Source organism: Podarcis vaucheri (genome assembly GCF_965113315.1).
Source record: "Podarcis vaucheri genome assembly, chromosome: 16".
In the NCBI taxonomy this organism is placed as follows: domain Eukaryota; kingdom Metazoa; phylum Chordata; class Lepidosauria; order Squamata; family Lacertidae; genus Podarcis; species Podarcis vaucheri.
The window spans coordinates 31,565,945-31,580,939 of NC_138754.1; the positions used below are offsets into that span (position 1 = coordinate 31,565,945).

Genomic DNA, 14,995 nt, shown 5'->3' on the forward strand with positions numbered 1-14,995 from the left:
CCCGCAAGAGCCGCACACCCTTTAAAGAGTGTGTGGCTCTTGCTGGCTTTTGCAGGAGGTGGGGGTATTTCTGAGCTGGTATGGTTGGGGTTGCACTGTTTGTTGAGATGAAAGAGCCACAATACGTCATATGCAACAGGCAGAGGTCTCCTTCTGCCTTGCGACACAATGCTTTTCAACAGAGGCTTAGCAGAGATCTTCATGTGAAGAACGAGAGGCAGCAATCACCGGGTGTGTCTGCACTCTGGTTCTGATTTAACAAGGTAACAGGAACTGAATGCACTCATCTTGAGAACGTAAGAACACAAGAAGGACCTTCTGGATCAGGCCAGTGGTGCAAGTGGTCCAGTATCCTGTACCCACAGCAGCCAACCAGATGCCTGTGAGAAATCTGCAAGCAGGAGCCCAGCACAGGAGCCCTCTTCCTTCCTGGGGTTTCCAGCAACTGCTGTTCAAAGGCATTACTGCCTCCAACAGTGTTGGCGTGTTGCTAAACCTTCTCATATGCCATGGCCTTTCCCACACTGATGCCACCCAGATGTTGCTGGGCTACAGCTCCCATCATTACTGACCATTTCTGACTGGGGCTGATGGGAGCTGGAGTCCAGCAACAGCTGGAGGGCACCAAGTCAAGGAAGTCTGCCCCGAGTGTAATTTAATATACAATAGTCCCAAACCAGGTAAGTGGAAACACACATTGTGGCTTATGGGTGTTGGTGAGCGCTGAACTCAAATGCCCCGACGTAAGTTTGCCACCTTGTTTTCAGGCTGTGAAGTTTTTTTGTTTTGTTCTTTGGAGGAGGTTTCACTGATTTTGAGGGGGGAGGAGCAGGGGTCTAAAGTGTGTGGATCACCAGCAGTTTTGATAGTATCCCCAGCTGCCGGAGGGGGAGTCCTATCCTTGACCCACAATGCACCAATCAGGAAATGAAGCACTGCCTTCACTCAGATTACTTCGTGTTGCTGCTACTTAAGCACTGGTGGAGGAACAGGAGTGTGGGGGGAGCGCATCGCCCCTGGCGGCACGATTCCAGTGGGGTGCCATCGCGGCTGCCCCCCCCTGCTGGGCACCATGCCCCGGCAGGTGGAGCACCATGCCCCCAGGACGCATGCCACGCCCCTGCAGGCAGCGTGCTGTGCCCCCAGGACATGCGCCGCACCATGCCACGCCCCCAGGACATGCGCCGCACCATGCCACGCCCCCGGGACACATGCCAGCCACGCCCCTGCTTGCTCTCCACACACCCTGCCGGAGCTTAAAGCTCCACCACTGTACTTAAGGACCTCGGATTGTCACAAAGGCCAATCCGAGCGAGGACAAACGTTTCCTGACCTCTCACTCCATAGCCTTGTGGATATTTTTTTTAATGCCCACCAGGGACTCCATCAACGCCAAGGCAATGAAACAAGTGATAGCAACAAAAAAAAGCTGAATTGGGTGGGTGTCATTGAAACTTTCTCTCCCTCCTCAATTCACTTTCAAGTCAAAAGTTGAAAGGTCCTTTGGGGTCAGCTCTAGCACTGATAATCTTCCAGGTATGAGATTTAGAGATGCCGTGATGTGGCTGCCTCGTGAAACCATAACAGTTCGTTCCATTAACCACTGTCTCACTCAAACCACCTGGGAACCATCTATCTGCTTATAGATTTCTGAGGTATCCTTGTCCAAAACTACCTACAAGAGTTCTGGGAACACAGACAGCATCCTCTGCCCAAATGCAGGAGTTTGGCCAAACTGAGTATACACACACACACTATCATGGTTGGGCCACACATTCCACATCCCATTGCCCCAGCTTATTCTGCACAGGTCTTACCAATACACCTGCCTCTCTTTGGTATCTTTAGTCTTATCTGATACTGCCCAAATGCAGCCAAGGAGTGTCAAAGGATGCATTGAGCATCCTAGTGGTCTCAGGTGCAGAAGCTTTGCTTGAATGAGATGAAATGGCTATGCCTGATATCCACGGGCAGCTCATATCCCATCAGAATTAGCACGCCGTGATCTCATGGGTCAAGCATTGGACCATTGTGTTCTGTGCCACCTTTAAACCAGAAATGGGAACCTTATCGCCCTCCAGGTGCTGTTGGACTCAAAACTCCCATCAGTCCCAGCCACCATGACCAATGTTCAGGGAGGATGGTAGCTATAGTCCAGCCACATCTGGAGGACCACAGGTTCTCCTTCCTGTTCTGTTATTGGTCCAGAGCAGTATCCCACCAACTCCATCCATCACTAACAGAACAGGGATGGCGGCTCAGACTGATGGAGCAGGTTGGCTTAATCTGGAAATTTGGCACAATAAATTCAACCCTGGACTGTCTCTTGTGAACGAAGGCCAATAGAATGAGAGCCCCACAGTGCCAAAACTGAGCCATGACTGTTAAGAACTTAAGAAGAACCTTGTTGAGTTAGACCAAAGATCCTAAGAACAACAGCAGCAGCAGCAGCTCTGTAGCACCAGGCTAATGGTCCATCTCCTCCAACATCCTATTCTCATAGAAACTTATGGGAAGCCTGAAGGCAGGAGCTGAGCATAACAGCATTCTCCTCACTTGTGATTCCCAGCAAATGGTATCCAGAGGCATACTCATCTAGTCCAATGGGTTCTCCAGATATTTCTGGATGAGGTTTCTGCTCCATCACAGCCTGCATGGCTAATAGTCAGGGATGGAGAGAATTGTGGTCCAGCAACTTCTGGCTACTCTTGAGCTACACCAGCACCCCATTTCCTACAGTGGCCATTCAAATCCCTGCATAAAAGCCCATATGTAGGGCAAGGAGGCTACGAGAACCCTGACCCACTGTTGCCTGCCTGGGTAAACAAGGAAGGCTCTTGCTTTGATGCTGCTGCACTGGCAATTGTTTGAAACAGCAGCATAACGCAACAGCCAAAGAGCGTGCGACAGGCAGGGCTGGGTCAAAACAATGCTGTGCTAAGAAAATAGTATTAGGTCAGCTCCCCACAGCATATGACATAAGCACCTTTTCATATATTTGCACATGTGGTGTAATTTATCTTGCCTTTGCTATCCAGGCGGTAGGGGAATCAAGGAGATTTGTAGCACATTCAAATTCTGCCATGGATTAGAGAGGACGCCCATGATGCAAGCAGGAGCAATGAAGAAGGGACCCCGGAGAACTGATAAACAAGAACCGACATTAATCTGGCCCCACAGCAAACTGCCCTGGGGATGTACAGGCCACAACAGACATAGCTTTACCTAAGGGCAAGAGACTTCAACTCCCATCAGCACCAGCCAGCATACCCAAATAGCTACAGATAATAGGAACTGTAGTCCAATCATATCTAGGGGGAGAAATTGGATCCGGTTTGCATTTAAAGGCGAACCTACCTAATTCACGCTTTCCGAAACAATATGCAAACAGCCATCCTTTGAAATCTGCGCTGCTCTGAATTTTGCAATGCAGTTCTCCAGCCAAGTATAAGCCAAGTAATGTGTACAAAGATGCATATTTTAGGGCATAGTGTGCATAAAAAAGCGTGTACCCATGAAAATAACATACAAAAGGGCATGGCATTAGGGGGAACTGTCTTGCAAAAAAACGAGTGCATTAGGCAAAATTGCATACAAAAATGAGTACACTGGGAGAAATTTGCAGTAAAATGCTGATGGTAACTTTTTTAAAAAAATGCAAACTGATGTGGAAATGTGAAGAGCTGAACTTAAAGTGTGGGGAAAGGAGAAATGGAGAGAAATCAAAACTGAAATGATTTGTCAATTTTCAACTATATCTGGAGGGCCACAGATAGTTCCTTCTCCCTACGCCCTCTAACTGGCCACAATGCATCTAGAAATAAGAACCGAATACTGCTCCTGAATTAGGAGGCTCTATTTTGAGCATTCAAAGCCAGCAGGTGGTGGCATTCACAATAGAAGGGTTAACAAAAGGGGTGGGGATTGTGGGGATTTTTGTCACTGCCCATGGAAAGGTAGCAGTGCTAAGATGCCTACAACTGACCTATTAAATGCCTACTTATTGCTACGTACAAGCAGAGTAAAAATTGCCACTAGACAGAACACGGAAGGAGAAGCCACCTAGACTCCTACTGACAGCCCTGGCACACATTGCCAAGGTTCTCTCTGTCAGTTTTACATCTCATGGACAGCTAATATTGGCGAGGGTCAGCTACAAGAAGCTCTGGCATACTAAAGGGACGGACAGCCAATACAAATACTAAGAAACAGGCCCCGTGGGTGAGGAGCAAGTGATCCTAGCAGCCAGTTTGCTCCCTGGCGAGGTCTCCTGAATGATAGATGAATCCTTTTGGATCACCACCTGACTTTTCAAATGTCCTTTCATTTGGGTCCTTATAGACCCTGCTGGCCCAATGGCATTGCTAAGTGTTCATCCTGGCTCAGACGACAACATCAGTGATGTGTTTTGTGCAGAGCAGGCGCGGGAAACCTTTGGCCTTCCAGATGTTGTTGAACTACAACTCCCATGATCCTTGGTCATTGGCCTTGCTTGTAAGGGGCGAAGGGAGTCATTGGCCTTGCTTGTAAGGGGCGAAGGGAGTTGTAGTTCAGCAATATCAGGACGCGGGTGGCGCTGTGGGTAAAAGCCTCAGCGCCTAGGGCTTGCCGATCGAAAGGTCGGCGGTTCAAATCCCCGCGGCGGGGTGCGCTCCCGTCGTTCGGTCCCAGCGCCTGCCAACCTAGCAGTTCGAAAGCACCCCCGGGTGCAAGTAGATAAATAGGTGCCACTTACCAGCGGGAAGGTAAACGGCGTTCCGTGTGCTGCGCTGGCTCGCCAGATGCAGCTTTGTCACGCTGGCCACGTGACCCGGAAGTGTCTCCGGACAGCGCTGGTCCGCGGCCTATAGATGTGAGATGGGCGCACAAACCCCAGAGTCTGTCAAGACTGGCCCGTTCGGGCAGGGGTACCTTTACCTTTAATATCAGGAAGGCCAAAGGTTCCCCAACACTGATGTTTTGGATCTGGTTTAGGTAGGGTTGCCATATTTCAAAAATTCCTGACACCTGTTGAGCTTTTTTTTTGGAAGACCCCCAAATTGTTGAGCTCCACCCCCCCGGGTTTTCCCTAATGCCATTTTTACATCCGAAAACCAGGACATGTCAGGAATTTTCATGACAAATGGAAAGCCTAGGTTTATGATGCTTAAGAGCACCATCTTAACAGGTTTCAAATGAAACAGAATAATTTTTTCCCCTTCCAGTAGCACCTTAGGTAAAGGTAAAGGTAAAGGGACCCCTGACCATTAGGTCCAGTTGTGGCTGACTCTGGGGATGCGGCACTCATCTCGCTTTATTGGCTGAGGGAGCCGGCGTACAGCTTCTGGGTCATGTGGCCAGCATGACTAAGCCGCTTCTGGAAACCAGAGCAGCGCATGGAAATGCTGTTTACCTTCCCGCTGGAGCGGTACCTATTTATCTACTTACACTTTGATGTGATTTCGAACTGCTAGGTTGGCAGGAGCAGGAACCAAGCAGCAGGAACTCACCCCGTTGCGAGGATTCGAACCGCCGACCTTCTGATCGGCAAGTCCTAGACATGCACACGAAAGCTCATACCAATCGGCAAGTCCTAGACATGCACACAAAAGCTCATACCAATAACTAAATGAGTTGGTCTCTAAGGTGCTACTGGAAGGGGAAAAAAATATTTTGTTTCGGCTACGGCAGACCAACACGGCTACCTACCTGTAACTAGGTTTTAAATGAGTCATATGGCTTGCAATTTGACTCAAGGGAATCCTGAAACTGCCTGAATGGTCTTTGGGTTGGAGAATGCCTTTTGGAGAGGGGCCCTTACTCACAGGTAGAACACATGTGTTGAAAGCTGAAAGTTCCAAGACTGATCCCTAGCACCTCCAGCTTGGCTAGCAGAACCAAGAAACATCCATCCCAGCCTGAAAATCTGGAGAGCCACTGACAACAAGATTCAACAATACAGTTGATTGAGCAGTCTTACCACCCTTGAAAAAGGGCCAGTCCCTTGCCAGCATTTTAATCTGAGAATGTCCACTGCACTGCCTTGTTCAAAGTAGAAGGGGATGGTGGCAGCTTGCAGGGTTGAGACTACCGCTGGCCACAAACTGAGCTATGCTCAAATTGATGCTGCCTGCAATCATGAGTGAACACCTCCTGCTCGAATATTCACAAGACAATTCAGGCTGACCGTTGGTCTGATTCTGTATAAGCAGTTTATCACGGTTCCAAAAACTAGGCTATCAATCCTCCAAGTGCCTTGCAGAAGTGAAACTCTCCAGAGCCCTTGAGAAGGATTAAATGTCTAGGCAGGGTATATGTGATTAGACGCGCGCACACACACACACACATATAGCGAACAGAGCCGAATGTGGCAGCCAAAATCAATTATGCAGTTTAAGGATGCAAATATTTGCTTGCATCGTACCATTTTTTGTGGTTTTGCAATCCATAGGTAGCAGGTCCAATGAGCTACCATGACTGAGCAGAAGAATGAAGCTTTCCCTCTGGCAAATGAAAACTTAGTAGCTCTGCTTTCCCCCCATTTCACCCACTGAGCACATAGCCCTGGGAAAGCTTGTGCCAATTGTTTGCTTCTGCATTCCACTCCGCAATCCATTGCTTGCTTCCGCATTCCAGGCGTCTCTGTTGCCGGTCATCTTCCCCTTCCCCTCCCTGGCCATTTCTTCCTGCCTATATTAACCTCCCAGTGGAAATTAGACCTTCGGATTATGGATCTGTCTGCCTCAAAATATTTGAAGAGGCATAGCTTAGTGGTAGAACAGCTGCTTTGCATGCAGAAAGTCCCAGATTCATTCTCCAGCATCTCCAGGTAGGGCTAGGAGGGGGCTCCTTCTCTGAAACCTTGGAGAGCTGCTGCCTGTCCGTGTTGACAGTACTGAGTTGGATGGACCAGTGGGTCTGACTCAGTAGAAAGCAGTTTCCTATGTTCCTGGGAGGCTCAAGAGATCTTTGGGACAATCAGGAGGAAAAGGGCAGCTGCATGATCGTCAGAAATGCCAGTGAACAAATGGGGGAGATTTATACCCCCACCCCACAAGTAGCAATTTGACTCCCATTTCTTTTGGTAAATAAAAGGCAGGACCAGAGCATAGACTGAAGCCAGGGTGACTGAGACGATTCGCTTGCAGGGGGGGGGGGGTCTAATAAAACTACAGAGCAGCAGACTCAATTAGTTACAACTTGCAGACGAGCTTTTCTTTTAAAAAAAACACCAAACAAAACAAAAAACCCTTTGTATACAAAAAAAAGAAAAGAAAAAGGAATTACATACGATTCGTATATAGATGATATAAAAATGTACAGCCCGGTTAAAAGGGTCTTCACTTATCAAGAGTAGAAGTATGAAAAGAGCACCATTGTTAGAAGCAAGAAAGATATTGATCCTGTTCCACTCTTCACTGTTTAGATCACGGAGGCAGAGGTCTCCAGTTAGAATCCAAAGCAGATCCACTTGTGTTCTTTGGCCAATAAAGAGATCTTGGGCCAGCATGGGCCTCCTTCCTATAGGTCACTGGCGCCATGTGCCTCTGCTTCCATAAAGAGACTCAGAGGTAACCCCAGTTACGTGACTGTGATGGGTTAGGGGGTGAGAGACTGGGGGCAGAGAGGGGCAGGTACATGCTTGTGTCTGCACCAGTCAAATTGCCAAATAGCTTCTGACACCAGTCTTTTCCCTGAATTGTTGCAAAATGCTTTCCTGCTACAAATGTCACACGGTTTTGGCAACCTATTTTCTGCACAATATATAGATAGAGATATATATTTATATATGTAATTCATGTCAAATTTTATTTTCTTTATATTCCAGAAGATACAAAGCTATTGATGCTTGCTTTTTCTTTCTTTCTTTTTTATGGATTTTTATTATTATTATTACTATTATTATTATTCTTTTTACAAAAAGTTAGATGTTTAACTAATACAGCATTTTTTTTATTTTATTCTCTCCCCTGCCCTCCCCACCCCACCCCAAACTTCATTTTAAATTACAAAGGAAACAGCAGGACACCCCCCCAATGAAATTTGCTGGATTATTATTTTTTAAAAAAACAAAAAGTGCTTTCCAATCACATCATTTAAGTGAATATGGCAACCAACTCATTTTAGCAACAAGGGAGAGAGACAAAGAAGGCAGGAGTAAGGGGAATTGAAGATTCAGACTGCAATCCTATGCCTGATTTCTGAGGAGTAAGACACATTGACCTCAATGGGACTTACTTTTCAGGGGGGTGCATAGCACTGCACGGTTAAAGGTTCTGCTTCCATTTTCTCTCTACAACAGACCAAACCCGAAAGAAATTAATGTGGTTAAAGCACAAAGCATCATTGTACACAATGCACGGGACTAGGGATATGGTTATATGCACCAGTGGCAAACATCTCGCCAAAGACCCATAACAGCGATCCTAGGTAATAAGGCTTTGCACATAAATAGGATGTCGTCATTCCTCGAGTGTACAACCCTAATTAATTACAAACTAATCTATCCACACATGGGTGGCTCAAAACATATTAATAGTTCCCTTTGAAGCACTCTGTTAATAGCTTAGCCAAAATCATACATGAGATCCAGCAATGGGTGGCGATTATTAACATTTTACCAGCAAAAAAGAGTAGAGACATATGAAGTTTATGATGCATTTGAAACATCTTCCTTGCAAGGAAGATCCCACTTTTCCCAAAAGTTTTAAATACTATCTATTGGTGGGTGGGGAGCGCGATGCTGACATCATGTTGCCATCAACTCAACACCAGCAGCCTAGAAAATTAAGAAGCACTCATCAGCAACAACAGAAAGTCAACCATGTCTGTGTGGTCAGGGGATGTCGTTATCACTTTTTTCCCCCTGAAGGAGGACAGCGAAACCTCGAATGAATCATTTATATGTTTGGAAAGTATAAACAGAGCCATTACAGAAGTCAAAAGGCAGATGAATGGAACACTAATGATAATATAGGCAGCACAGTGTGATATCATTTACTTCAAAAGCAAAGTATACAGCCCACGTCAATTCCAGCTTCCATCTTTCCAAGCCAGTCCACCAAGATTTCCCCCAACTCTTTCTCTCCTTTCGTCAAAATCCATCCAACTTCAGCTCCACAATTCTGCATTTCCATTGGATCAAAGAATAAAAACCTCAACAACAGGCCACAAAAAAAAACTTGCTTTAAAAAAATCACAGTTCAGAAAGAAAGGGAAAAGTGCTAAGTTGTTTTTTATGACTATACCTAAGATATACTCCAAATATTATGCACTTTTTCTTTCCACATGTGAATTCTTTCTCTTTTTTAAAAAAACTTCTCATTCTTCTTCTCCTTACCCATCTCATGACCTTCAACTCATAACTTGGCACCATCCACATAGAAGAGTCAGCTAAGAACCAAACCTGTCCGACATAAGCTTGGAGAAATTGTCTTGCGCCTTTCTGTGCAGAAGTTTGAAAGGGCAGGGAGATGTTGGGCCTGAATGTGATTGGTTCTTAAAAAGCAGAATGGTCCCTGCTGTAAGGCATGCTGCTCTGGGATTGGCTGATGGCCCGTCGCCCTGTCCCTGCCCCATAGAGAATCTGCAGCCTGGTTGGTTGGTTCCACCGGCGCAAGCGCCAAGGCGTTTCCATATCTGAATGGCAGTGATGGTTAATTAATGAGATCCTGTTTGTTGAGTCGTCGTCTTCTTCTTCTTCTTTTTTAGTTGAGGAAAAATAATAATAACAATAACAAAACAAGCGGCGGGACTTTAGCCCTAAAAAAAGAAAAGCAAGAGTTAATTAATAGGGGTAATGGAGCAGGGAGGCGCCACAAACTCCAAATAGGTTTTATTCTAAGAGCATCTGAAATTAAGGAAGAAAATTAAAACAAGGTACAGTCAAACCTCGGTTCTCAAACGTCTCTGTAGTCGAACATTTCAGCTCCCAGACGCCGGAAACCTGGAATTAACTGCTTCGGTTTTTGAACAATTTTTGGAAGCTGAATGTGGTACGCGGCTTCTGTCTTGAGTTTCCCTATTGTATCGAGGCTTCCGCTTTCAGTTTTCAGTTGTCAAACGTTTTGGAAGTCAAACGGTCTTCTGGAACAGATTACATTCGACAACCGAGGTTTGACTGTATTGGCACAGGGACTTCTCCCTGAGGGAAGTGCTTGCCTCTACCTCTCTTTCAAGTTTTTTTTTGGGGTGTGTGTGTGTTGGGGTGTGTGTGCTCAGCATCAGGGCCAGCCCATGCAAGAGGCAAGGTAAGAAAAGCGCCTCAAGTGGCAGAATCCACAAGGGCAGCAGATCTGGCCTCCAAGGAACCCATCTGCTGCTGCTGCTACAGTTGTGGTGCACTCCTTGCAGGCTGGATCTGTCACCAAGGATCCACCAAGGGGCGTGTGTGTGGCAGATTTGCCACGTGGATCTGCTGCCCCCACCCACTCCGCCATGCCACCTCTACAATGGCCTCTTGGTGAAGAGGAGTTGCTGCTGGTCTCCTCCCCACCCCTAGGGAGGAAATGGCAGGGGCTTCCCTCTGGGGTCTCCTGGGCTCTGCACCCACTTAGCACCATTCAGAGCGGGGCCCTTTCGCTCCCGCGACGGCCTTTGATTCCCACTTCAATCATTGGGTAAGGTAGATATGACTCCCACCCGTGTTCCCAATGTAGATCTTCATTCCGCCCTTGTTCCTGGTGTAGACCTTCGCTCACACGTCCTTCCTTGGCCATTTTGCGCGCCATTTTGTGGTTCGCCTCAGGTAGCCAAATGTCTTGGACCAACCCTGAGTCAGGGTAGGGAGTTTGTGACAGATGAGATGGTGGGACCTACAGGGGCTTTTTCTTTGGCGATCTTGACTGGGAAACTTGAAAAGTCTCCGCTCCTATTGAGGTAAACAGGAAGGAGACCACCCAACCCTACCTGGAAGGTAACACATTACAGTGGTACCTCCGATTGCAAATCGGATCCGTTCCGGATCCCAAAGTTTTCACAACCGGAGAGACCACTTCTGTGCATGCGCAAGAGGTGAAACACTTCCAGGTTTGCCACTTTCGCAACCTGAAGTTACGTTACCCAAGGGTAGCGTAACCTGAGGTTCCACTGTATTCTAAAGGAACAGAAGAGAGGAAGGAATAGACAAAACTCTGCCCCAGGGTTATCTCCATAGTTGGAGCAGAACTGCGTAGAGCAGCCCCTCTGCAAAAATCCTTAAATAATCCCAGCTATAACACACTTTGGGGTTTGAAACAGGTCCTTGCTTTAGAGCAAAGGTTACCAACATGGTGCCCTCTAGTTGCTCTAAATCCCACCAGCCTCAACCAGCATGGCCAGCAGTCAGGGAAGATGGGCGCTGCAGACCAGCAATGTCTGGAAGGAACCTTCTTTAGAGAATGAACGAGGCAAGGGGGATAAATCACAGCAACATTAATAATATTTATCATTTAAGTTGTGCTTTAATACAGCGTTCAAAGAACGGCACATCCATTCACTTGCTGTGATCTATACTGCAACCCTGTAAAGCTGGTCAATTTTTTCCCCTTTTACTTGACAACCCTCTAAAGTAGGTCAGAAAGAGTGGCTGGCCTAAGGCCATCTAGCGAGCTTGGAAGTGGTGAGATTCAAACAAGGGATTTCCTGGTTCGTATCATCATCATTGTCAGGGAACTGACATCAGAGCGAGAGGCGAAGGGAGGGCTCCCAGATTCTGCGGGCGAAGGACCCAGCACCAGGGGGAGAAGCAGCTCAGTAGAGGGGGAAGGAAATCACCGCAACACCCGGGATATGGGGGAGGCGGAGGGAGAGCTCCGGGATTCTTCTCTGGACATCAGTGAGGAGAGCACAGGTCCTCCACTACCCACGCCCTCCCTGCGCAGAAGACTCCTGCGCAGTGAGAGAAGGAGGCGTTTGGGAGTCAGACAGCTTCTATGCTGGAAAAGGTTTAAGAAACGCCCACAGACAGATTCTGCTAGCGACTGACACAGCCGCGCGGAGATGGGTTTAACCAAGGCAATTAAGCCTAGAGAGGTGGCAGTTTATGCACGAGTAACTCAAACCCATTACAATCATCATCATCAACAACATGGAGGGGTGAAGCCAGCTGCCATGATGCTACAGTATCCCCTTGTGTCCTGACAGATGCTTCTCAAAGCACTGGAACAGAGCTTAGGTTCTTGCCTATTGAGACTCTGGAGACAGGAAGACCCAAGTTGTGCTGGCCACCATGGCTGCAAAGCATGGTTTCATTGCTCAACAGTCAGAACAGTGAGGTTCACATTGCTTCCATGCAACATCATAGCTCACAAACCGTGCCAAATTCTAAAATGGAAGCCAAACTTGGGTCAAGGGTATGACTGTACCACAGACCAGCTGCGGCTAGAGCAGCTGAGAGAGAATATCTGTGAGAAATCAACGTGGAAGAAGAAAGAAAGAAAGTGTGGAAGAAAAAGTGAGCCTATCAGGTTGGGATTGCAGCAAGAAATGGAACTGTTGATCTGTGGTTGGACTGGCCAGTAACGAGATCAGGCAAGAGCACAATGAGCCATTGTCTAAAGCAGGCTTCCTCAAACTCAGCCCTCCAGATGTTTTGGGACTGCAACTCCCATGATCCCTAGCTAGCAGGACCAGTGGCCAGGGATGATGGGAATTGTAGTCTCAAAACATCTGGAGGGCCGAGTTTGAGGAAGCCTGGTCTAAAGGGCTAGGAGTCAGAAGACTGTGCCCGTTTTCCAGGAGAAGGCATCCACTTGCTCCAGATTGCCCTTGGATCAAGCTTGTTGATATGGGAATGGTTTTGAGCTGCACTTAGGGTATGGTAAGCAGAGCTCCTGCAATTTTGGCTCGGGATACTAAGGGCTGCCTGTTCTGTCCATGGGACATGGGGATCCATTTTGATCTCAGCTGTTACATGGTCACCTCTCCCCTCTCCGTTTTGTGGTAGTGGATTGATCAGCAAATCCTTGAAGGCACCGAAGAAGACCCTCAACATCGGGCTGCTAATAAAAGTGAAAATACACCGAGAACTGGAAGTATTCTGGCTCCATATATAAGAACACCGATTCACCTCCTTTTCAGGAAAATTTTATCAGGAATTTCTGTTTCAAAAGCAGATGGCGGGGAGTTTTGCGACCAGTTGCTTAGCTTCACGTACATTTCAGATGGGTTACAATAGACTCTACCAGCAGTGCATTACAGCATTTTATCAAACAGTGATGAGTGAAATATATATTAAACAGAACACACTGAAAGCAATTTCCTATCTGCGTCTGACTGCAAAGGAGCCAGGCGGGCAGAGAGAACACACAGCGATGCAACACCATGCGCAAACAAGAAAAGTTAATCACGAGCACCAATTACCGTGAAAAAGACCTACCATGCATGCAAATTAGACCCAGGAGTCAACAGGCTGGGGTTTAGGGTCACGGGCATCCACCAGAGTCACCGAAGCCCTGTTACTCCTGTTAATGGTTTTCCTATTTGTGTCATTCTGCAGCAGACAGGGTGAGGCGTTAAAAAGGCAAAACAGAGCAGATTAATCAAACAGACAAACAAACTTGCCAGTTCAAAAGGTTTGCAAGGTAGCATTAGTGCAGAAAAGAAAACGAGAGAGACAGAGAAACAGGGAGAGAGACAGAATCAGTAAAAAGCATGCTTCATTCCAAACTCCAGTAACAATAGCCGTGAGCGCTAGGCAGACAGTGCTGGATGCATCAATGTAATTGCAGCTCACGACAAGTGGCTCTCCCGGCAGCGGAGCCAATCAACTGCAAGCACTGGAGATCAACACACACCTTGCCTTTGGAGGAGAGGAGGATATTGCATTGCAGGGGTAGGGAATCTGCACCCTGTCCCATAAGAGATTGCTGGGCGACAACCCCCACCACTCCATGCTGGCTGGAGCTGATGGGAGTTGGAGTACAACAACATCTGGAGGGCTACCCAGTGGAAGTGACTTGCCCAGGGTGGGATTAGGACAGAGTGTTAGCTTCCCAGCAGGGGAGTTGTGGCAAAGTGGCAGGCGCGGTGCAAGCACATCAGCAGAGCCAATCCGGCAATCCTGCCAGTGCGTAAACACTGCGCCAACCTCCCCACTGCTTTGCCCCCTTCTCTTCCCCGTAAGCAGCAACAACTCTGCTGTCCAGGAGCTAGTGTTGCGGCTCTGCCTCGTGGAGCACTCTACCTCTGGGCCACAGGTCCTCCCCAATGATGTATTGCTTTGCATTCCAACAGTGGCTGCTACTGGCTTGCTCAGAGTGTGGCAAAGTAACACAGCCTGTCCACATTACCTAGAAGGGGGGGGGGAATGAACCTTTCTATAGGAAGGCTGAGTCAGGGAACAGATAAGAAATAAGGTGAAGTTGGGAAAGGCATTAGAAGAAAAATTCATTCTCCTTTCTTGATCCATGTTTTGTGTTGATTCATGTTTGAGCCTGAGTTCCAAAAGTAAAAGCATGGACTTGAACTAAGAGAGAGAGAGCAGGGAAGCCAAAATATCCAGCTTGTGTATATTTTGCTTTCCTCATATGAACAGAACTTCACATCTTCGGCAAACACTTTTGAAGAAGACAAAGCAGATCTTGCTAACTAGTGAGCACCAGAAGGACCTCACCCAGCACTCCTATGAACCAGCTGGGCTCTTTGATATTTTGGAGTGAAGAACGGTTTCTTAGAGAAAATACAGAGACCTACCAGAAGTCGAATGCCTTATATGCTTAGGACATCAAGCAATGGCAAAAGGCACACGCCCAGCGGCCCAAGATGAAGCACTGGCTTACATACAGTGGTGCCCCGCAAGACGAATGCCTCGCAAGACGGAAAACTCGCTAGACGAAAGAGTTTTCCATTTTGGAGGTGCTTCGCAAAACGAATCTCCTATGGGCTTGCTTCGCAAGACGAAAATGTCTTGCGAGTTCCTGCGGGGTTTTTTCCCTTTCCCCCCTTTTTCTAAGCCGCTAAGCCGCTTATCCGCTAAACCGCTAAAAGCCGCTAAAAGCCGCTAATAGCGCTAATCCTTCAATGGGCTTGCTTCACA

General features: G+C 47.4%; 1 protein-coding gene and 1 long non-coding RNA gene across 15 annotated transcripts in view; one reads left to right on the plus strand and one right to left on the minus strand.

Annotated features, from left to right (window-relative positions):
- Positions 1-14,995, plus strand: part of LOC309521177 — a 325,245-nt gene that overhangs the window by 2,576 nt on the left and 307,674 nt on the right. The window lies entirely within an intron of this gene.
- Positions 8,963-14,995, minus strand: part of ARVCF (ARVCF delta catenin family member) — a 605,652-nt gene continuing 599,619 nt past the window's right edge. For 12 of the 13 annotated variants that reach the window (XM_082203066.1, XM_082203061.1, XM_082203067.1 and 9 more), the window contains 2 exons: positions 13,337-13,450; positions 8,963-9,741 (listed from right to left, as the gene is read on the minus strand). In XM_082203066.1, the coding sequence (XP_082059192.1) occupies positions 13,349-13,450 (102 nt within the window). In that variant the 3' untranslated portion in view covers positions 8,963-9,741; positions 13,337-13,348. The remainder of the gene's footprint in view (positions 9,742-13,336; positions 13,451-14,995) is intronic. The other variant, XM_082203073.1, reaches the window with a different exon arrangement.